We start from the raw sequence: 23,347 nt of genomic DNA on the forward strand, positions 1-23,347 counted from the left end.
GGAGGAGAGAGATTGAAGCAGGGAGACCAATTAGAAGATGATTGTAATAGGCGGCTAGGCAGGAAGAGACGAGGGCCTGAGCTTGTGTGAGTGAAGAGAAGGATATCTGTATGAAATACTGTGAAGTTATGATCTACATGACTTGGCAACAGATTTGACAATGTTAGGTGAATGAGAGTGAGAAATCAAGAATGATGACGCGAAGGTTAAGAGCCTTTGGATGATGGTGGTGCCATAGTAATAAGAAAGTTGGAAAGAAAGAAGGGTTTCAGAGAAAAGGTAATGAATTCTATTTTGAGTATGTTGAGTTTGAGATGGCTATCGTATATCCAGTTCAAAGTGTCCAATAGATAGTTGGCAATCCATGACTGTAGCTTGGGAGAGAAACTTGAGCTGGATATTTGGGAATCATCTGTATAGAAATGACAACTTGAATCCACTGGAGCTAATGAGATAATTAAATGATATAGTATAGAGTGAAAAGAGAGGAAGGCTAAGGAACCCAAAATCTTGTAGGACATTTGCTGGAAATTAATAATAATGTTTTATTTCACACATAAACATAATGTAGAGGAATGGTAGAGAAATTCACTATTACTGCTCAGTTCTCTTCTTGTGTTGTCAGAAAGAACTCCTTTTGGCTTAAAGCTCTGGCATAGTGGTTGGGAATGAAATGGACCATTACTACATGTTATAAACAATGTGTTTTAACCCTACTTAACCACACTGAGGAAATCCTAATAGAAGTAAACAAGATATTCACGTAGACACAGAATTATCAAAAAGAATATTTACTTTTGATCACTCTCAACTAGATATGATATCCCTCCTCTGATTCACCCATAGATCTTTATTTGTAACTCTCATGTCATGTCTCATGTTCTTTTATCATATTTCTTTGCATACTAATATTATATCCCTAACTGGGCCATAAACTTCTTGAAAGTTGAATCTGTGTCTCCTTTATCTTCATCTTCCCCATTGTATACCCCATGGTATACAAAAATGAGAAATGTCATTATTTTTCTTTAAAAATGTTATTTCATTGCAGATTAAATAATTTTTTATGGCTAGCCTGAGAATCATACTACTAAATAAAATCTAGTTTGTATGATGAAAATTGGTTCTGATTTATAAGCATTTCGCTACAAATGAGTTTTGGAACAGCCCTTGAAGATGCCTTCTGCCTACACACTAGTTTTCATTGTTACTCGTTTTTAAATGGGGTTGGGTGGTTTGTTCGGTGAAAGGTACCTGTTCATCTTTTAGGTGCCAATCTAAATCAATATGCTTTTATTACATGAAAGGCACTTGATAGACTTTAGAATTATGAAGACAACACCAAAACAGTCTCTACCCTCAAGGAGCCAGGGTTATTTCCCTGTGAATTCTGTCACAAGTAAAGATTGTTGGCTCTAAGGTACAATAAAGCTCAGGACATGAGGTAATTGCTAATCTAGAGCCAACTGGAAATAGATCAGAAATAAAATAAATTTAGAACAAATTTGCTGATGTAATCATCGAAAGTTCGAGTTATAACTGCTCGTCTGGGAGTATTCCACTGCAATAAGAACAGGCACCAAATTGAGAAAACAAATGGAGAATATACATATTTTAAAGAGAAATTTCACATTATATTTCCTCTCATTAAAGAATTTTGCAGTATTATTTTGAAAAATTAGCCACCATTAAAAATTATGAAAACAAATCACTTACTATTTGTTCCTCTTCTTTGCTGTTCGTCCTAAAGAATAATAGCTATCTATATCTATCTATCTATATGTATGTGTATATATAAAGTTTAATGTTTCTGCTATGTCCCTGAATCATTTTTTTCTTTCACATGATAATTACATTTTCATTTATTTACCTCTATATCATCTTGGTATAAGTGCACAGCAAGAATCTCTTTTATCAGTAAATTAAGTTTATTGTTGCTTTTTTAAAAATATAAGTCACATGAAAAATGCAGATATCAGAAAATGAACTGTAACATCTCTGTCCTTAGCCTTGTATGCAAATTGAACACAAGAACCACCATCCTGGCAGCCACCAACCCCAAAGGCCAGTATGACCCCTATGAGTCGGTCTCAGTGAATGTGGCCCTAGGAAGCCCGCTCTTAAGTAGATTTGACTTGGTCTTGGTTTTACTTGACACCAAAAATGAAGACTGGGATCGTATAATTTCTTCTTTTATTTTAGAAAATAAAGGTAAGTGAAGATAAAGGGGGCGTGCTAAAATAATCCTACCCAATTGTGGGGGTTTGGGAGTAAGAATATGTTGATATTGTTGTGTTCTTGTGCATTTTTACAGCATAATGGTAGTGCAAACAAGTAATTTGGGCGAGATATCCCTAGGTGTGGGTGGCCCAAGGTGGGCTATTATTTATCATGAGATCAGGAAGTGGTTGGATCCAGTGTCCATCCATCCTTGGAGGTTTGTCTGTAAGCCAGTAACTGAGGAGCTACATGTATCTTTTTTCCCTCATATCCACTCTTCCCCAGGGACTTAGACTCATAGATCTCTAAACCTGCAGTCTAAGATGAAGAATTCTAAGGAATGGCCAGACCAGGGAAGACAATAGGAAATTCATGGAACTTACTTGAGACCTTAGATTCTCAAAGTCACAATTGAGGACCAGAGAAGCAAAATTAAGAGGTCTGGAAGACTAGAGTGTGGCCATCCACATATGCAGTGAGAGAGTTAGAGATGACCTAATATCACAGTAAGACCTGGTGGAAGGAAGGAAGGAGATAAGAAAGAGTAAGACTTTTTCTCTGTTCGTAACAAACTAAGATACAAAGCTAAAGGGATAAAATAATAAGAACCTTACAAGGTATAAAGCTCTTTCTCATTTTCATTTCATATTCTCACCCCCATCAACCCCCTTTAGTTGTTTCCCTATATTGTTTTAAACACCTAAGGTGGCAGTCTGCTATTTTCAGGGAACAGGAATTGGGGAGGAAGAAACTGTAACCAGCTAGGAATAGGTGAATACAAGAAAGGGGTGGTAGCTAAAACCTAGTAGATGGCACTAGCCAGTTAGGTCCCAACATAGTTGGCCAAAACAAAAAAGAACGTGGGGAGGCTGCAATGCCAAAGGGGCAAAGGAAGATTAGACGTGAACAAATGAGATTTGTCTGAGAAAAAAAGCCAACTAGCTGATTCACAAACTAAACATTGATAGTTGTTAGAACAAATACGTGTGTAGATTCCTAGCGAAGAAGTGAGTCAGAGAGAGGAAGACCAAATCTTTTTATGGCATGAATGAGATTTGTAACAAGGCATTAACTAACTCTATAGTAGCCCTCTTTTTGAGAAGGGATGGCCTCAAGTGACTTTAGACAGCTTACCTTGTATCCAGGGAGAATTGGGCTAAGTTATAAAACAAAAAGTTGAACCTACAAAATATCCCAACTAAGATTAATTAGGAACACTGAAATGCTGGCCAATATATTGAAACAGACCAGAATGACCATAAATGGTTTTAGCTTCCAGCATTAGAAATAGGAAGCTTGCCATTATTATAACTTTAATTCTTTATGTACTTGTTCTAGAGAAAGATACTTAGAACCTAGTATTATTTTGATTTTTTGAGCCACAAGACATGAATAAGAAAGGAAGGCAATCTTTTTAAAGAAATTGGTAAAAAAAAATGAAGATTTATGCTTGACCTTAGAAATGAAGGACCCAACACTGATTTAATCCACAGGTTGCCCAAGCAAATCCAAAAAGCTCTGGAGCATGGAAAAGATGAAAACCTACTTCTGCCTCATTAGGAACCTACAACCCAAACTGTCTGATGTGAGCAACCAGGTTCTTCTCCGTTACTATCAAATGCAGCGCCAGAGCGACTGTAGAAACGCAGCCCGGACAACTATCCGCTTACTGGAAAGCTTGATCCGCTTAGCAGAAGGTGAGTTTTGCATGGGACCTTCTTGGTCTGCATAGTCATTTAAAAAGTCAAGTCTGGTAGTTGTGAAACTTAAGCATTGCTTTTAGGATTCCACTCTTCTAAGCTTCCTTTCTGCTCTCTCAGAGAGTGGTTCTTGATGAAGGAGTCTTAGGTTGACCAAGAAAATGAAATGATTAAAGGCACCCACCTCTCTTCTGTCTCTGCAGAGGTGGGAGACGACAAGTGTGGCATTGCATAGACTGTGTTGGTTAGTTTTGCTGAATTTTTTCTCCCCCTCTCTTTTTGATTTTCTGCCACAGGGATGGCACTCTAGATAGTGGAGGTAGGAGGGATATATTTGGAAGTGAAAGTGATATGAAAACAAAAGGTATCAAGAATGAATGAATAAAAAAGAGAGATAAGAAGGAAGGAAAGAAGGCAGAAAGGAATTCCGAAGGGAAGGCAGAAAGAATAAAGGAAGGGGGGTGGGTGCAGTATTCACTGAGAAGTATCCTAGAAGCCTTGTTTTTGGCAAGATAAGACAAAATTAGAGGTGTTTATGGTGTTGGGACAGGAGGAAAAGCCGGAAGGAGAGTGCTAGGTTGGGGAGGGGGGGAGGAGAGATCAGAGCAATGGACTTATTGTTGGCAATGAAGTTAAGAGATAAAGAAAATAGAAGCATTTATTAAATAGAATATAAATACAAAAGCCAAGATAGAGTCCCTTTAAGGAGCTTGCATATTAATAGGGGAGAAACCACAAATGGGGAATGGAGACCTAGGTGGACCACTTTGATCCAGAAAGTTAGGGGGGGTGGAGATTGTAGAATAAATTGACCCATCCCACGCCTTTCCTTCCTTCCCACTCCCTCCTTTTTGTTCCCTTTCTCCAATTCCTTAACCATGAACCAAGATCAATTCAACTCTGTCATTGTTCTTGAATGGGATGATGGAATATAGTGCCCATTGCCTTGCCACAGCGCCCACTGTGCACACAGTGGGCAATGTGGCAAGGTGGTGGAAAGGGAGGGGGAAGAGAGATCAGGAGAGTAAGGAGTGATATGAAAAGAGTCAGTGTGGCTGGCCCCAGGGCAGAGGTTTAGCTGTAGCCAGGGCTGCAAGAGGCCAGTGAGGTCCTGGATAAAAAGGAAAGTCTTAGCCAGAGTGCAGAGTAGGTATAGCTTATCTAGTGGTCTTGAGACATTTTACTCCAGCTGCCTCTGGACAGTTGTTTAATCTTCTTGCCAACTTCTTTAAACCAGAGACTCTTCAACCTGGAAGAGCTCTCAGAAGTCATTTAGTCCAGTTCCCTCATTTTAAAGGGAGAGAAGCTGAAGCCCAGAGAGAAGTGACCTGCAAGGTCATAGAGAGGTAATGGCAAAACCAGGATTTGAACCCAGGTCTCCTTACTCTAAGTCTAGGACTCTTTCCACAGAACTAGGTTGCCTCTCATGAATCAGTCCACCTCACACTACTGATGTGCCATTGAGAAAAATCTTCGGGGCAGCTAGGTGGCGCAGTGAATAGAGCACTGGCCCTGGAGTCAGGAGGACCTGAGTTCAAATGCAGCCTCAGACACTTGACACACTTGCTAGCTGTGTGACCTTGGGCAAGTCCCTTAACCTCAATTGCCCTGCCTTCCCCACTCCCCCTCCTCAAGAAGTGACAAAAAAATTGACATATTCCTGAGGCTGATCATTGCTGGGAAAACCATATTTTACCCTATCATTAAAATACCTGAAGTATTGGTGAGTTTGTTATATGCACAAATTTAAAACATGACCTAATTCTCATTGTAGTTCATCTGTTCTTTTCAGCTCCATATTCTGAAGTCATTTTATCAAAGTTGGATACATCTGGTATTGGGGGGAGGTGCAGGGGGGTGGGGCAGGGGGAGCAATCAGGGTTAAGTGACTTGCTCAGGGTTACACTGCTAGTACTTGTCTGAGGCCAGATTTGAACTCAGGTCCTCCTGACTCCAGGGCCAGTGCCCTCTCTACTTATGCCACCTAGCTGCCGTTGGATACATTTGTCATCCCTGTTGTACTCAGCCAAAACTTGAGGGTATTTTTAATAGCACAGGATGTCCCAAAAGTCTTAGTGCAGTTTTAAGCTTTAAGGCTGTGTGGCAGTAGTGGACAGAGAGCCATCCTTTAAGCTGGAAAAACCTGGCTTCACATCATGCCTCTGACACAAACTGACTGTATAACCCAGGACAAGACACTGCACCTAACCTCTCAGTTCTCTAGAGAACTTTCTAGTCAAGTCAAGAAGCATTTTATCAAGTGCTAATTACATGCCAAGCACTGTGCTAACACCATTAATTGCAGAGAAGGTGCCAATAAATATTTGTAGATGGAGTTTCCTCACCTAGGATTTTGCTATATCAGTGAAGTCATAGACCTAGTCCCTTTCCCCAACTATACCCATATTGCATTCTGGCTAACCAAAGGGGCCACAGCAGCTTCTTCAACTAGCCCTATCCGAAGTAAATATCAAAATACAATCTACAGGAACATCCAGAATCAATTTGCTCATAGAAAATAAGGTATGGACAGGGGAATGACTTTCCTGTTCACAATAGGCTATCATTGTCCCTACTCCCATCCCAGACTGAAATTTTGTGATGGTAAATTAAGCCATCTTTTGTCTCAATTCATATCTAGCCCTTAATCATTGAATGGTTGTTGCCTCAGACAAGCTGAAGCCTGGGAAAGACCTGAATTTAGAAAGGCCACAGTCATCCACTGCATCCTGGGCCTTTGCCAGAGGTCTTGACTTTTTTCTTGCCACTGGACTTCAGTGACTGGAGGAAAGGGTGAGGCTGACAACTTTACCCAGCTCTGCCTCACTTAAATCCAATTCCTGGTCAAGTCAAGACATCACTCTCTTGATGTCATTGGTCCTCTTCAAGAATGAAAGATGAACAGCAAGAAAGGCCTTAGGACGTATCTCAGGAGCCTCTAAAATGGTATATCGTTTTTAAAAGTCAGAGGTTTCCCACAGCTGGCAGGATTACAAACCTTATAACTTATTGATGACTTCGAGAAGTAAGAAGAGCTATATCTCAAAGTAACAATTCCTTGTTAAATCCTTAACTACTTTTATAGTAATATACCTCATATATCAACCTCATCTTGGTAGGCCCAGTTCTTCAGAGAATTTTGACATTTTTCCCAGAAAAGATAGGAGACTGGCTTGTCAACTGTGTGGTGTAAGGAAAAGAACACCGGAGTTAAAGTCAGAAGACTTGGATTTACGTCCCAGCTCAGCAAGTCACTTCCTCTCTGAGGTTCAGTTTCTTCATCTATAAAATGAAGTTGTTGAAGTAGATGATCTCTAAAGTCCCTTCTGGCTTTAAGTCTTATCATCCTAAAATTTCGACTGTGTACTCATTTTAATGTTCAAGAAGATGCAAAACTAGCTTTTGAGGGAAAATGTTGTTCCTGACTTCAGGCATCCCTATGATTTACTCCTTTGTGTAAGCGAAATAACCACTTCGTACTGGAATGACTATTCAAGTCAGGCACCTGGCTTTCCTAAGAGAATATCAAATTTGCCTCTTGTATGTCTGCTATATAAGGCATATAAATTCCTCCTTAAGCAATAATACATAATGTCACCATGTGACCCATAACCAACCATTCCTCCCTCAAGACTTTGGCTCACACAAATTCAAAAGGATCATTTCATCTTTTAAAAATTCATTTCTCCCATCTGAAGCTTACTCCAGGAAAATCTCCAAATATTGTTCATGTCTAGGTTTCCACAACTGTGAGTAACAGAGTCCCCAGCTCACATACAGCCACTCAGGGTAATAAATGTTTATGGGTAGAGAACAACCTTTATTCCATTCCATGGAAATACAGAAGATGCAAAGGACCCAAAGGAGTCAATAAACAAATAAAGAAAAAACATGGGGCCCTAGAAGGACTCTTAGAAGCCCATAACTTCTTCTTGAAAGGGAACTCTCTCTGTATCTACTGACTGTTTCCCTTCTCCATACAAACATGTCCATGTTTCTCCCATCCTTAAAAAACACCCACATTTTCCCTTTCCATCCTTGCTAGCCATTGTCCTATGTCTCTCCTCCTTTTTGTGGCTAATAAGCTCCTTGAGAAGCCTGTGCCTCCATTTCTCTCACTGCAGTCTTGCTTCTGACCCCATGATTCAGCTGAAACTGCTCTCTTCAAAATTACTAATATCTTAATTGGCGAATGTAATGACCTTCTCTCAGTAGTCATCCCCTTTAACCTCTCTGTACCTCTTGACACTTTTGATCACTCTCTTCTTCATCCTCTCTTCTCTCCAGGTTTTTATGACAGTATTCTTTCCTGGTTCTCTTCCTACCCATCTGACTGTTCCTTGCTAGATCTTCATTTAGGTCATACCTAATAACTGTGGCTGTCCCCTAAGGCTCAGTTCTGGGACTTCTCCTTCCATTTTTGCTTGATTCCATAAATTATCTTTATACACATGATTTTGATATCTATTTGTCTAGCCCTAATCTCTCCAGACTCTCGTCTCCAGCTGCCTATTGAACATCTCAAACTGGATGTCCCTTTAGATGTCTTAAACTCAGCATGTCTAAAACTGAATTCATTATCTTTCCCCCTGACACCCTCTCCACTTCCTAACTTTCCTGTTACTATCAAGATTACAATCATCATCCTCCTAGTCACTCAGACTCACAATCTGTGTGTCACCCTCGATTCCTCACTCCCTCTCACCCCACCCCGCATCTGACATCTTACCAAGTCCTGTTGACTCTACCGTCTCCACATCTCTTTTATACTCCCTCTTCTCTCCTCTGCCCCTGTTATCACCCTGGTGCGGGTCTTTGTCACCTCACTCCTACACTGTTGCAATTGCTTTATGGTTGGTGTTCATGCCTCATAATCCCTCCCCACTTCAGTCCGTTCTCCATTCAGCTGCAAAGTGACTTTCTGACAGGGCAGATCTGACCATGTCATCTTCCCTGCCCTGCCCCAATGTGGTTCCATAAATTCTAGTGACTCCCTGCTACCTCCACAATCAAGTAGAAAATCCTTTGTTTTTTAAAACCCTTTATAACCTTCCAGTCCCTTCCTACATTTCCAGTTTTCTTATACTTTAATCACCTCCTTTATGATCCAGTGATACTGTTCTCCTTGCTGCTCCTTGAACAAGACACGCCAATTCTCAATTCTTCATTTTTTACTGACTGTTCCCCATGCCTAGAATTCTCCTCTTCTTCATCTATATCTCCTGGCTTGCTTTAAATCTCAGCTAAAACTCTAAATCCTGTAAGAAGCCTTTTCCAGATACCCTTAATGTAATGATTGATGGAAATGCTCAATTTCAGTTAGAGGCTAGTGAAAATAAAGATGTAATTTTTTCCCGCATTTGAGTTTATGGACCCTTGAAACCTTCAGGATATCTGTGGACCCCAGGTTAACAATCCCTCTTCTAGCCTATACACATGAAACCCAACTTGGACCTGTCCATAGAGAATCCTTTAGTAAAGAAGGCAAATAAACAATCTGTACCCTCGCCCCTTCTGAACCCGGTTTTCTGAGGTTTCTCCTCTGTTTATGAGAGATATGAGTGTGGCTAGTCCCATACCAATGTACTATTATAGCAGATCACAAAGGCGGATTTAAAAATGGTTTGTAGTGTTGAATTTATATTCATACAGCCTATTTCTTTGAAGGAGCTCAAACTACTATATCAAAGTATACCAAATATCTGTGGGTGAAGTAGGTGGAATATATTACTTCAATTATTATAGAAACCATCTGTAAAGCTATTTAAATTTAGCTCTTTTATGCTTGTTATTGGGAAATTAATTTGTCATTAGTAGTTCATTCAGAAGATAAATTTTTTTCCTGGGCTAGAAGAATTGCATTTACCATCCCCACTCATTCATGTAAAGCAAATGACTTGTGTCCTGGTGACTCTGAATGAATTATCATTTTCCTAGCTCATGCCCGGCTGATGTTTAGAGATACGGTGACGCTGGTAGATGCTATTACAGTGGTGTCCGTGATGGAATCCTCAATGCAGGTAAGTATTGATGCTGAGATATTAATTGTAAACACTTAGGTGGGAAAAAACAGTATTCTGTAACCAAATAAACCGTCATAAGTTCAAAGATCCAAACCTTGAAAGAAATCTGGCAAGCATGTAAGTCTTTGTTGTAATATACTCATATAAATTTTTTAAACATTTGACTAAATTGTAAATTTGAGGCTAACATTTTCCTCATGTTTGTATCCATATTAGAGTTTAGTACAGTGTCTTTTACTTAGTAGGCCCTCAGTAAGTGTTTGTCTAATTTAGTTCATATTGTATATATGTGCCTCTCTAACTTTTTCCATTAATATTTCTTCCATTTCTTTAGTTGTCTGTTCATTTCAGATGATTTAAACTTTGTTCCTCTGTCTATCCTTCACAGTTAATGTTTTTAACTATTGGATAAGTAATAATTCATGTCTGAGTGTCTAAGTATTCAAGATTTCTTTTTACTTTGAACCTGTTAGTAAATCTTCTAGCTTTCAACATAAGGGTTTCTAGAACCAGTTCTTCATGTTATATAATTCAATTCAGTAAATATTTATTAATCACATAACTACTATATAATTAATTTACTAGATGTAAGGCATCAGGGATAAAAAGACAAAAAAAAACCAGTCCCTGTTTTCAAAGAACTTACATTCTGCTGAAGGAGTATAACATGTATGCCAAGAAGTATATGGAATCAAGAAAATTGAGGCAGGGAATAACAACTTTTGGCGTCAGTGAAGGTATCCCAGAGGAAGTAGTACCTGAATGGAGCCTTGAGGGTAGACAACATTTCTGTGAAACAGTGATGTAGAGGGAGCATGTTCCAGAAAAGCATAACAGCTTGTGCTAACGCATGGAGGCAAGAAGTGGTATGTTGAGTTTGGGGAATGACTAATTACCCAGGTTGACTGAAATGTGCAGTTCATGAAGGAGAGTCAAAAGAAGTAAGACTAGAGTATTGGAAAGGGACTTGTTATTGTCATTGTTTGTCCTTTGTTCTCCAACAGGACCATAGCATCAAGGAACTGATGCCATGACATGCAAGTGAATTGGATTTAAGAAAGGGAGAGCTGTGCAAAGTCACCAACCTCACTCCCTCCTCTAGAGCCATCTGGGTCCAGTGGCCAGATATAATTTGGACTACTGGAGATGGCCTGAGATGAAGTAGGGGACCTTGGCTTTTTCAAGCTAATGAGTCTTTAACAGATCTCTGGTTGACTGAGGCAACGCTCATTGAGTGATTAAGGCTTAATAAGAAATGAGATAGAGAATGGCCTCTTTACCTAGTCAAAAAAAAAAATCCCAGCTGGGAGGGAAGTCCTCAGGGTGTCTGGCCAAAGCAGAAACAATTGCTTTTTTGCGTTACCTGATTGAGCTGAATGTATTTTATCCTGTAAGCAATAGGAAGCCTCTGATGTTTTTGTGTCTAGGAGAGACATGTTCAGAACAGTGCTTTAGAAAAATTATTTTGACAGTTGTGTGGAGGATGAGCTTAAGATGGGTGAGTGAGGAATATTACCCACTCTAAGGGAGTAGGAAATGAATGATAATCCAGTAAAGGAGATTAAGAAGGAATGGTCAGATGGGTAGGAGAACTAAGAGAAAGCAGTATCATAGAAGCCAAAGCAAAAGAGTCTCTAAACATAATCAGCAGTTTGAAAAGCTACATAGAGCTTCCAAAAAGATGAAGACTGAGAAAAGACCAAATGGTCAAAGGATATGAACAGCTTTCAAAAGAAGAAAATGAAAATTGCTAATAATCACTTTAAAATGTTAAACTTACTAATAACCAAATAGCTAGTAAATGAAAAAAACTTTAAGGTGCCACCTTATACCCATCCAATGGGAAAAATAAAAGCCACATTAAATACATGAAAGCTGATGAAAATGAGTTGAAGAGGAAAGGTCTACTTATCCATTGCTAGTAGAATTGTAAACCTGAAGAACCTTTTCAGAAAGGAATCTAGAAGTGCATATTAAACGTCACAAAAATAATCTTTAACCCATAATTCCATTTTTGAAAATATGCCTTGAAATTCCTAGGAAGTCCTGCACTGTCATCCGGTCTGTCTGTGTTAGACTCAGCACATCTCGACTTCTTTTTTTTTTTTAATAATTAAGATTTCTTTTTTTATTTTTAGTTTACAACACTCAGTTCCACATAATTTTGAGTTCCAGATTTTCTTTCCCCCTTCCCCCCCCCTCCCCAAGATGGCATGGAATCCGATATATCTTCTACATATAATGTTTCATTGAACTTATTTACACAATAGTCAAGTTGTAAAGAAGAATTATGACCAATGGAATGAATCATGAGAAAGAAGAAACAAAACCAAAAAAAAAAAAAGAAAATATGCCTTGAAATTGTTCTCAGGAAGAAATTTTTTTAAAAGCTATCTATGCAAAGATTCTTATGCAGCATTATATGTAATCTCAGAAAATTGGAAATGACCTGCCTAACAATAGTTGAACCGATTAATAAATTGTGGTACACTAATGTGATGGAATACTATAATGCAGTTAAAGCCAGCAAAGTAAAAATGTAAGTGTAAAATGTAAAAAAAAAAAATCTGGAAAGACCTTTATAAAAGAATGCAAAGCAAAAAAAAAAGCAGAAGGTAAGAAAAATGAGTGAGAATAAATGGACAAACAGAATTTTGATGAAGACTAAGAGAGTGCTGGAAAGAATACTTTATGGACTGAAATTATTTAATTTAAATGTAAATAGTTACTAAGCCGAAAGGAAGCATGATGTAATGAATGCAGAGCTAGTCTCAGAACCGGGATGACCTGGGTTCAGTTCTTACCTCTTACACACACTGCGTATGTGACCCTGAGCAAGTCATTTAACCCTCAGTGCCCCAGACATTCTCTAAAATTCTGAATGGAACCTGTAGAGGAAAACCAATCTATATTGGTCAAGAGAATTTTGTCATTGAAAGTTCACTATACTAATGAAATCATAAGCTTGATTTAAAAAAAAAAAACAACTTAGTGAGCAAGTTTTGTTGGTCATAGTAAATGCTGAGCTTTTAAGAATTTTTTCTTTGACAGAAAGAAAAGCCAATGGATTTCCCAATAGTTGAGTAACCCTGGAAAGAGTGGTTTAGTGGGAAGTCAAATTGCAAGGAATTGAGAAGTGAATAATGAGGAAATAAAGACAGTGTAGACTTTTATTTCTAGGAATTTGGCAGTGAAAAGAAAGAGAAATATATGTGGAAAAGAATCTATTCTGTGTTTTTCCTAGTCTCTAAACTTTGTTTTTGCAAAAAGAGATTTATAGTTGTAATCATATAGATCTCAAGTATGTTTTAGTATATTTGTTTAATTTCAGATATTTTATATATTTCGTAATTATATTTTTCAATTGACAAGCATTTATTTTCTCTCTCTCCCACCCTGCCACCAACTAGGAAAACAAAAGAAAGAAAAAACATTTAAAGCAAGTATGCTTAGTTGAGTAAACAAATTTCCACATTGGCGATGTCTAAAATGTGCGTCTTATTTCATTGCCTCTCTGTGCTAGGCTACGTTCTTCATCATTGGTCCTCTGGAATCACAGCCAGTCATTGCAGTAATCAGAGTTCTTAAGTCTTTCAAAGTTAGTCTTTAAATGTTGTCATCATTGCATTATTTAAATTATTCTCATGGTTCTGCTCACTTCATTCTCCATCACTTCATGCAAGTTTTCCCTGGCTAATCTCAAACCGTCCCTTTCATTATTTCTGACAGTACAATAGTATTCTATTATATTCATCTGCCATATTTTGTTTAAACATTCCCAAATTTATGGATGCCCCCTTTGTTTCCAGTTCTTTGCCACTACAAAAAAAGCTGTCATGAATATAAATGTTTGTGTACATAGGTATCTTATTCCAGTTCTTTTTATCTTTTTGAGGGAGAAGCCAATTAGTGGAATTGCTGGTACAAAAGGATGGTTAAATTTTGGAGCACAGTTCCACTTTGCTTTCCAGAATAGCTGTATCAGTTCAGAGCTCCACCAACAGTTCATTGATATGCCTGTTTTCTTGAAGCCCCTCCAACATTTGTCATTTTCCTTTTTGTCAGCTTTGCCAATCTAATGGACATGGGGTAGAACCTAAGAGTTCTTTAATTTGTATTTCTCTAATTATTAGTGATTTGAAGCACTTTTTGTTCATTTCAGTTGATAGCTTAGGTTTCTTTGCATGAGAACTGTCTGCTTATGTCCTTTGACCATTTATCAATTGGGGAATAGCTCTTGTTCTTATAAATTTGAATCAGTTCTTTATGTATCTTGGAATTGAGACCTTTATCAGAGAAACTTTTTCCCCTCCAATTAACTGTTTCCCTTATAAATTTTAACTGTATTGGATTTATTTTATACAGAAACTTTTAAATTTTATGTGATCAAAGTTGTCCGTTTTACTCTTTGTGTTGCATGTTTGGTCATGTCCATAGATTAGAGAGATGAGCTAATCCTTTCTCCTCTAATTTATTTTTATGATATAACCTTTTATATTGAAGTTATACATCCATCTAGAACTTATTTTGGTATATGGTATGAGGTGTTGGTATACTCGCCAAGACATACAGAGGTACTACATAAACACAATTACAAAACAGTAAAAAATAAAGACAGATCTAAAAAAATTGGAGAAATATTAATTGCTGGTGGGTAGGCCAAGCTAATATAATGAAAATTACAATTCTACCTAAATTAATTTACTAATTTAGTTCTATACCAATCAAATTACCAAAAAATTATTTTATAGAACTAGAACAAATAATAACAAATTCATCTGGAAGAGCAAAAGTTCAAGAATATAAAGAGAATCAGTGAAAAAAAAAATGTGAAGGAAGGCAACTTAGCAGTACCAGATTTCAAACTATGTTGCAAAACAGTAATAATAAAACAATCTGCTATGGCTAAGAAATGGAGTGGTTGATCAGGTTATTCGAATAAGTAAGGCACACAATTTAGAGTAGTAAATGACCATAGTCATCTAATGTTTTATAAGCCCAAAGATCCATGCTTTGGGGATCCATGCTTTGTCAGTACTTAGAAAAAATTGCGAGGAAAACTGGAAAGCAGTTTGGCAGAAACTAGGCATAGAACAATATCTCACACTGTATAACAAGATGGGTATACAATTTAAACATAATGGGTGATATCATAAGCAAATTAGAGGAGCAAGGAAAATTTTGCCTGTTAGATCTGTGAATAAGGGAGGAGTTTATGACCAAACAAGAAATAGAGAAGACCATGGGAGGTAAAATGGATAATTTTGACCACATGGAATTAAAAAGATTTTGTACAAGCCAAACCAATGTAGCCAAAATAAGAAAGAAAGCTGAAAACTGAGGGAAGATTACAGTATGTTTCTCTGACAAAGGCTTTATTTCCCAAATATAGGGAACTGAGCCAAATTTATATAAATAAAAGCCACTCCCCAATGGTCAAAGGATATGAACAGGAAGTTTTCAGAAAAAAAGAAATCAAAGCTATCAATAGTCATATGAAAAAATGATCTAAATCACTAATAATTAGAGAAATGCAAATTAAAACAACTCTGAAATACCACCCCACACCTATCAGATTGGCTAACATGACAGAAAAGGAAAAGGGTAAATGCTGGAGGGGATGTGGAAAAAGAAGAACATTAATGCCCTATGTTGTTGGAGTTGTGAATTAGTCCAGCCATTCTGGAGAACAGTTTGGAACTATCCCCATAGGGCTATGAAACTGTGCAAATGCTTTGATGTAGCAATACCACTACTAGGCCTAAATCCCCAAGAGATCAAATAAAAAGGAGAAAGGGCCTATTTGTACAAAAATATTTATAGTAGCTCTTTCTGTGGTGGCAAAGAATTGGAACTTGAGGGGATTCCCATTAATTGGGGAATGATTGAACAAATTATGATATATGAATAGTCTTGTGCTATAAGAAATGATGAAAGGGATGGTTTCAGAAAAACCTGGAAAGACTTATATGAACTTACGCAAAGTGAAGTGAACAGAACCAGGAGAACATTGTGCGTAGTAATAGCAACATTGTAGTGATAATCGACTGTGAGAGACTTAGCTACTCTGATCAATACGATAATCCAAGATAATTCCAAAGGACTCATGATGAAAAATACTATCTACTCCAATAGAGAGAACTGATGAACTAACTCTGAATGCCAAATGAAGCATATTGGTTTTCACTTTACTTTTTTGCAACGTGGCTAATATAGAAATATGCTTTGCATGACTTCACATGTATAATGAGTATCATATGGCTTACCTTCTCAGTACGTGATAGAGACGCTAGGAGGAGGGAGAGAATTTGGAACTCAAATTTTTTTAAAAAAATGAATGGTAAAAATAAATAATTTTTTTTAAAAATGCTGATGATTTGTTTGAATTTATTTTATACCCTACAATTTTGCTGAAGTTATTGTTTCATTTAATTTTTAGCTAAGGTTTTTGTAAGTACTGTTATTACATCATCAAAAAAGCTATAATTTTCTTTTTTACCTATTGCTATATATTATTAAATAGTAGCGTTGGTAATGCACATCCTTGTTTTACACCAATCTTATTGAAAAGATCCCTATTTTACATAATGCTAGTTCTTGGTTTTAGATAGACAATGTTTACTATATTAAGGAAGGGCCCATTTATTACTATTTTTCTAATGTGTTTGGACATGTTATGTTTTGTTGAATTCTGAGTTCTAATCAAAGTTACTCAAGATACTTTACAGATGTATGTGTGTGTATGCATACATATATGTATCTATATGTATTTATGTGTGTATATATATGTGTATGTGTGCATATATATAATTATGCTTAGGGAGAAGTTCAGATGGGGAGAATTCCCTCTGCTAATTAGAACACTTGCTCTAACCCAAGCAATTTCCTGTTTATATTTTATAGTAATTGTGAAACGTGACAAAATTCTACAATAAAGTGAAATTAATTTATATTTAGGGTTTTTGATTTACCAAACAGGACAATAATAATGTTAATGTTTTCTTTGGCCAAGAATATATTTTCTAAAGATTTAATTAATTGATTGATTAATAATTAAGATTATTAGCTTAAAACAGTTGTCATCATGTTTTTGATTTTTTACCTTTTGCCTAATTAGATAGGGAGGGAGAGCTGAGAATTGGAGCCAAGATGAGTGTACTCTTAGGATACTTTCTCTCCAGAGTGAGGTTGGATCCTTGAGGTTTGTGAGTGGATATGAAAGAAGGAAACTAGCTATTGGGGTTGGTGTTATTATCTAGACTAGCAATTTAGAATGGGGCTGGGCAAGTGCTTGATCCAGATGATTTGGATATTGATATCAGGAAGTCTGAGCTGAGGTCAAGGGCTAGAAGAGGTGAAGGCAGGGAAGAAGTAGGAACTCCATACTACAAAATAGTAAGCTCCAGTGGAGTAGGAGTAGGGAGGTAGGGAATGGCCAATGATGCTCTTGATGGTCATGATGACCAGACTCAGAGAAGCTAAGAAGTCAGGTGGTAAGGCACTGACTAGCTCAAGGTCAGAAGCAGTTGCCATGATTTCTCACAGAAGAGCAGGTTGAGATGTCAGGCTAGTGCCAAGTGCCCCTTTTTTAATTGAGAGGCTCCGGACTTTCTAAGCATTCTCTCAAATAGCAGGTGCTCTGTCCCAACAGTAATGGGGCCCTAGAGAGCTTGGTTTCTTGTTCTGGGATATCATCTTCATCTTCTTTAGCCCAGGGATCCTTAGAGTCTTCCCTGAAAGGCAATGCTATATCTCCAGAGAAGATGTAAGACAGAAGATTTGAAGGAAAAAGTCAGCCCAAATGAGTACAATGTTACCTGAGCCCTTGGAGTTTTTGCTGTCTGATTCAGGCCCTGGAATCTCTAATGCGGCTTTACTGGGATTGCTAAAACCCTTGTGTTGATAGGGGAGCTCATGTAAAGAAACTGGGTGGCATTTTGTTAACATCATGACTGTTTGGCCCCTTTAGGGAGGTGCTCTTCTGGGAGGTGTGAATGCACTCCATACATCCTTTCCTGAAAATCCCCTGGAGCAGTACCAAATGCAGTGTGAAATGATTCTGGAGAAGCTGGAGCTTCAGAGTCTTCTGAGTGAGGAACTAAGAAGACTTGATAGGTAAGAAAAGAAAAGCCAGAGAAGACTTAAAAAAAATAATAATCGTCTGATAATGACTGTAATAAGAATTAGCATATTAAATGGAAAAAGCCTGTAAATTCTACATACTACAGTATGTTATAGTTTGCTAAATAATTAATTTTCTGGTTTGCTGAAAATTTACTTCTCTATTCTGTTGTAATGTCCCATTTATGAAACAAAAAATTCAGAGTTCAAGTCAATTTAGAAGCATTACATGGCTGCTCGGTGAGCCAGAAAACCTTGGTAATCTAATCTAATCCAATCCCATCCTACAAGAATTTATTGGATGGCAAATCTGCCTCGTGCCCTTTGCTAGGTTTTCTTGTTCTTCTGGTGAGCTGTTGTTAGAACTAAAATAAGGACAAGGCAAGTATTGTTAGGAGAAGGGAGATGTTGTGGGGGAAAGGGAGAGAGAGTGGAGTAGCCCTTCCTAGTCCTACCCAAGAGAAATATATTTTGGCAGGATCTACTAGAGATACAGCATGGCATATCAGACAAGAGTGTTGGACTGGAGCCAAGAAGGACTTGGGTTCAAATTCCACCTCAGATAATTATTAGCTGCGTGACCTCTCTGAGTCTCAGTTTCCTTATCTGTAAAGTTGGGATAATAATGCCAACTATTTCATAGGGTTGCTGTTAAGCCCAAATGATATAATGTATATAAAGTGCCATCTGCTAGAAATACTATTATTCTGATGATGAGGATAAGAATAATAATAATAATAATTGCAGTTATTACTATTATTACTCCTTTACCCCAAGCAGGCAGCATACAGAAATATTGAACATGTATAAAAGCGTTCTTAGCATTGATGGAAAACATTCTTCCGAGATACATTCTGGTTTGTTTGTTTTTTACAAATGGTAATTAGTTAATTTTATATTATCCCAATATGGAAAACTAAATTTGTTTCACATATATTATTAGGAAACTTAAACTGGTTTGTTGATATGCCTAAAGTGACTCATTCAGTTACTTTAAAAAGAGAAATAATTAATAACATTATGTACACAGTAATATCTCTGTCAGCCCATGCTGACCACCCTATTCCTTCTCCAATACCACTCTCCTGCCAGAATACACACACAAATTCAGGTGTCTTGAATTTCCACCCTTTGTTGGCCAAATTGGGCAGATCCATAAAAGAAGTAGTACTTCTGTTTGTTCCAAATCTTTATTGCTCAAAAATGACTGGAAATTATTTCATAGCTTTCTTTGCTAATAGCTTTTGCAACTTTAAGCATGACAAACTTACTCACAGAAATAATTAATAATGTTATATACCCAGTCAAATTGCAGTAAATTTTCACTTTGTATTTAAAAATAGCCTTTTTTTTTTTCTGTTTGGCCTGCTGGAATCCTTCTCTTGATCAAGAGAAGCAAATTAAGATCAAAGCTGTTCCTTTGTGTTGTTTACTTTTTGCTGTAACAGTTCCTTTTAAGGTTCTCACAGGTCTAACCTTTTGCCTTTGGAAGTTCTGCTCCTCAGTAATGAAGGAGAGTTCCCTGCGCCTGTAGTTTAAGGGAGGTCTGGGGAAGGAAAGGAGGGAAGAATGTGCAGCTGAGAATGAGTGTTGTGTAGTGTGACTCCAGCAGGGTGACTTATACTCCTTCCCCCCCCACCCCCAACTTCAGGAGGACCCTCCCAGAGGAAGAAGAATAGGGGAAAATAGAAGTGTATGGTTCTGCCTTCAAGCCTTCCTCTCTGCTGTATGTTTGTATTGAAAGACAGCCTCATTGCTGCAACCACTCTGAGCAACAAAACCAGATGCAGCTTGGAGATTCTGACAAGAAATAATCTAGTTTCACAGAGTAAGAAAATGCAAGAAGCAGATGGCTTTTTTCCCTTTAGGAAAAAATTCTTTATTCCTTGGGGAAACTATATAATTATAATCAAACAGTTTATATTTATATAGCACCTTTTCATCCCTAAATGCTTAAAAAGCCCGTGTGGCAAATAATGGCCATTTTAATCATCTCTTAAGAAAGAATCATAAGAGCCATGTTTAGGGGAAAAAAAGTAAACTGCAGACATTTTTAACAGGGGAAATTTAATTATTAAAGTAAACGTTTGGCTAGGAAAATGGAGTTTGTGCTTCTGAGGATCAAATGAAAGGAGACCTGGGCAAAGAATCTAGCCCTGACTCCCCCCAACCCAGGCCACTTAACGTTTATAGGTTTCAGGCTTCTCTTCTGCAGAAGGATTGGACTCAACGACCCCTGGGATCCCCTTCCAGATCTAAAATTCAAAGATTGTAAATTCTTTTCCCTACAGTCTCACTATTCTGGGCCAGTGGATAGAGAGCTAGGCCTGGAGTCAGGAAGACCTGAATTCAGATCCACACTTGCTAGCTGTGTGACCCTGGGAAAGTTACTTATTCTCTGTTTGCCTCAGTTTCCTAATCTGTAAAATGAGAATGATAATTGCCCCTACCTCCCAGGGTTGCTGTGAGGATTAAAGGAGATTAATATTTGTAAAGCACATCACACAGTACTTGGCACATAGTTGATATTACATAAATGCTAGCTATTATTATTATTATTACTATTATTACAATGCTGATTGGAAGAAGTGGCTGGACCCTCAGCTAGTCTTAAGTGACTCAGATGGACTCCCAGAATGACTCAGAACTTTGGGCTGGTTAGCTGTTCTTGCTCCCCTTTACCAATATGTCATATCACCTAAATTTGTGCTAATAATAGCTAGAATGATAATGATAGCTAGAAGTTCCTTTTACAAGTCTGGGTGTGTTTGTGTGAGATTATTGAAGCAGGAAAATGCCCCTTCCTAATGTAGTGGACAGAGCATGGAATCTGGAATCAGGGCACCTAGCTCTCTTCCTATCTCTGTGTGATATTGAGAAAGTAAGTTATTTAACCTTTCTGGGCCTCCGTTTCCTCATCTATAAAATTAGTGGGTTAGTTAGGTTAGATGATGTTTAAGGTCTCTTTGGCCTGTCAGTCCTATGAATTCTTAATTAATTTTGTGAAGCAGTACCTGACCCTGACATCAGGGGGTTACCACCAGGCCAGGAGGAATTAAAACTTCAAAATGAATCCTTTTTATACGATTACAATTTTCTTTCCATTTTTCTTCCTCCTAGGCTAAAGGACCAAAATTCACTCATGTCACAGCCTGGAGAGAAGGGAGTAGAAACTACTTGCAGGTCTTTGGGAAATGATCAGATGGAAAAACCAGAGTACGTATTGCAGCCCAACCCTTCCAAACAACAAGAAGCCAACTGTAATGGACAGACCTCTTCTGTTAGAGAAAAGGCCAAGAGCAGTACACACTTCAGGTCCCCATCACACCAAGGGATAAGTGAAAAGAGAAGGACAGAAACCCGCGGAAAGCCTAACCAGAAAGACAGAGACACCGGTTTGAACTGGTTTGACTCCATGGCAAGTGAGCTCGTAGAATCTGAAAACAACTTGGCTCTGTCTCCTATTTCCAAGATGACCAAGGACAGTGTGGCTTCATTGGCACCCAATGACAAATCCCATGGCAAGGGAGAAAGAGCAAGGAGCAAAGCGGAAACTGACCAGCTTCCAGCAGCAGCCGATACAGATGCTCCATTGGTACTTAAGAGGCCTTTTCGTTTTGCTAAAAAAAAACCCAACCAGTCAGAAACAGTTACTGAAGAAGCAGTGTCTCCAGAAGAGCCTGACTCAGTGATTACTCAGCATGTCCCTAAGAGACAGCAGAAATCCCAGGAATTCTCTGAAAAGGCACCAGACTCTCAGATCATTTTGCCTCTTCCTCCTGCTGGGATAACTGGGGAAGTGTTAAATTCAGAATCTGGTTTAACTCTCCCTCATCATCCTCACCTTACTCCCTCAGAGAGGACTCCTTCAGAGGAAAGTCTGGCATCGGCCATGAGAAAAAGACACAAAACTGAGGATGAGGTAGAAAGGATAACAAGGAGTTCCTCTGCTCGTGAGAGTGATGAGGTTCCAGGTCCCCCATTGGCAAAGCTGGCCAAGTTTACATTCAAACATAAGTCAAAGTTGACCCACTCTTCTGGAAACAACAACCACGCTCCTCTTCCTGCCGCATGTAAAACTTCAGTGACACTTCCTGGGATTTCTAGCCATAGAACAAATGAAGGACAGCCGAAGGAAGAAGAAACCTGCCTCAGGAAGGGTCCAGAAAAGCCAGTGTCTGTTTCTGGGAAGAGAAGATTGATGGAGCTAATGCACAGTGAGACTAGGGAGGTGGCACAGCAGCCACAAAAAAAAGATGAGGCAAGAGAATCTGGCCTGGTCACTCACACTAAATCTGGGATTGAAAGCCAGGCCAACCATTGCCTCTTGGCTGGTGAGAGAGAGAAAAAGGAGGATCCATCCAATCCTAAAAGCAAGGTTCGAGCTTGCACATTAGCTAAATTAGCAAGCTTCTCCTTTACTGGCCCTTCTGAATCCAAACCAGGGACCCCACCCACTCCTGGCAACACAAACTCTAGCGAGGGCGGCCTGAGGCACCCTCCTACAAGCCCAGCTGCAGCCCTTGGCAGAAGGAAAACTTTTCAGTTGGAGGGGGCTGGAGAGAAAGCTGTCATTTCAGGAAAATCTCTCTTTACCTTAACAGACCTAGATGATGATGATGATGATGCATTAGATTTTGATTGGGAGGAAGAAATGAGGAAGAACCCCAAATTGTAGGGTTACACCATTCTTCCTTCAGTAGAGCAGCTGCAGAGTGTCAGTGATATGCTCTCCTGTGACTAGCAGCAGAGTCTCCAATGAAGGAGAGACAGGACCCTCATCCCTGACACTCCATCAGGCTTTTGTGATTTTCACTTTGAACTCCTGTGTGCTTCTACACAATTTGAAAAAGTGACGTGGTCATTTTAAGTCAGTCTAGTGGCTTCTGCTCATAAGAAATAACTCAGTGACCTTGTTCTTAATTCTGTTAACAAACCACTTGTGTTCCAGCAGATGCTTTCTGCTGAGTTAGCCTCTCCTGGATCGTTTATTTCAGTCACTTGTTAACAAGAGCTGAGGACAGGAAAATAGCAAACGAACCTTAATTTTTATCTTTCTACATCTTGATTCTTTGGGTTATATCATAGTGAAATTACTGCCACTAGGGATATGTGTTTCGCAAATATCATGTGACTTTCTTTGCCTGTTATTTTTGTGTTTCTTGTCACATGTCTGATTTAGATTCGTCTGAAATGTTTTTTTTTTTTTTTTTTTATGAATTTGCCTTACTCATTCCATGATAATGACTAACGTATCCAATTACTGTTCTTTGTTAGCTTTGT

General features: G+C 38.4%; 1 protein-coding gene across 1 annotated transcript in view; it reads left to right on the plus strand.

Annotated features, from left to right (window-relative positions):
- Positions 1 to 23,147, plus strand: part of MCM9 (minichromosome maintenance 9 homologous recombination repair factor) — a 175,911-nt gene extending 152,764 nt beyond the window's left edge. The window contains exons 8-12 of the mRNA XM_036768640.1: positions 2,009 to 2,211; positions 3,714 to 3,917; positions 9,858 to 9,940; positions 17,913 to 18,058; positions 21,185 to 23,147. Coding sequence (XP_036624535.1) covers positions 2,009 to 2,211; positions 3,714 to 3,917; positions 9,858 to 9,940; positions 17,913 to 18,058; positions 21,185 to 22,742 — 2,194 coding nt within the window. The 3' untranslated portion in view covers positions 22,743 to 23,147. The remainder of the gene's footprint in view (positions 1 to 2,008; positions 2,212 to 3,713; positions 3,918 to 9,857; positions 9,941 to 17,912; positions 18,059 to 21,184) is intronic.
- Positions 23,148 to 23,347: the final 200 nt, after the last annotated feature.

The sequence above is a fragment of the Trichosurus vulpecula genome, chromosome 7 (assembly GCF_011100635.1).
Source record: "Trichosurus vulpecula isolate mTriVul1 chromosome 7, mTriVul1.pri, whole genome shotgun sequence".
Taxonomy (NCBI): Eukaryota; Metazoa; Chordata; class Mammalia; order Diprotodontia; family Phalangeridae; genus Trichosurus; species Trichosurus vulpecula.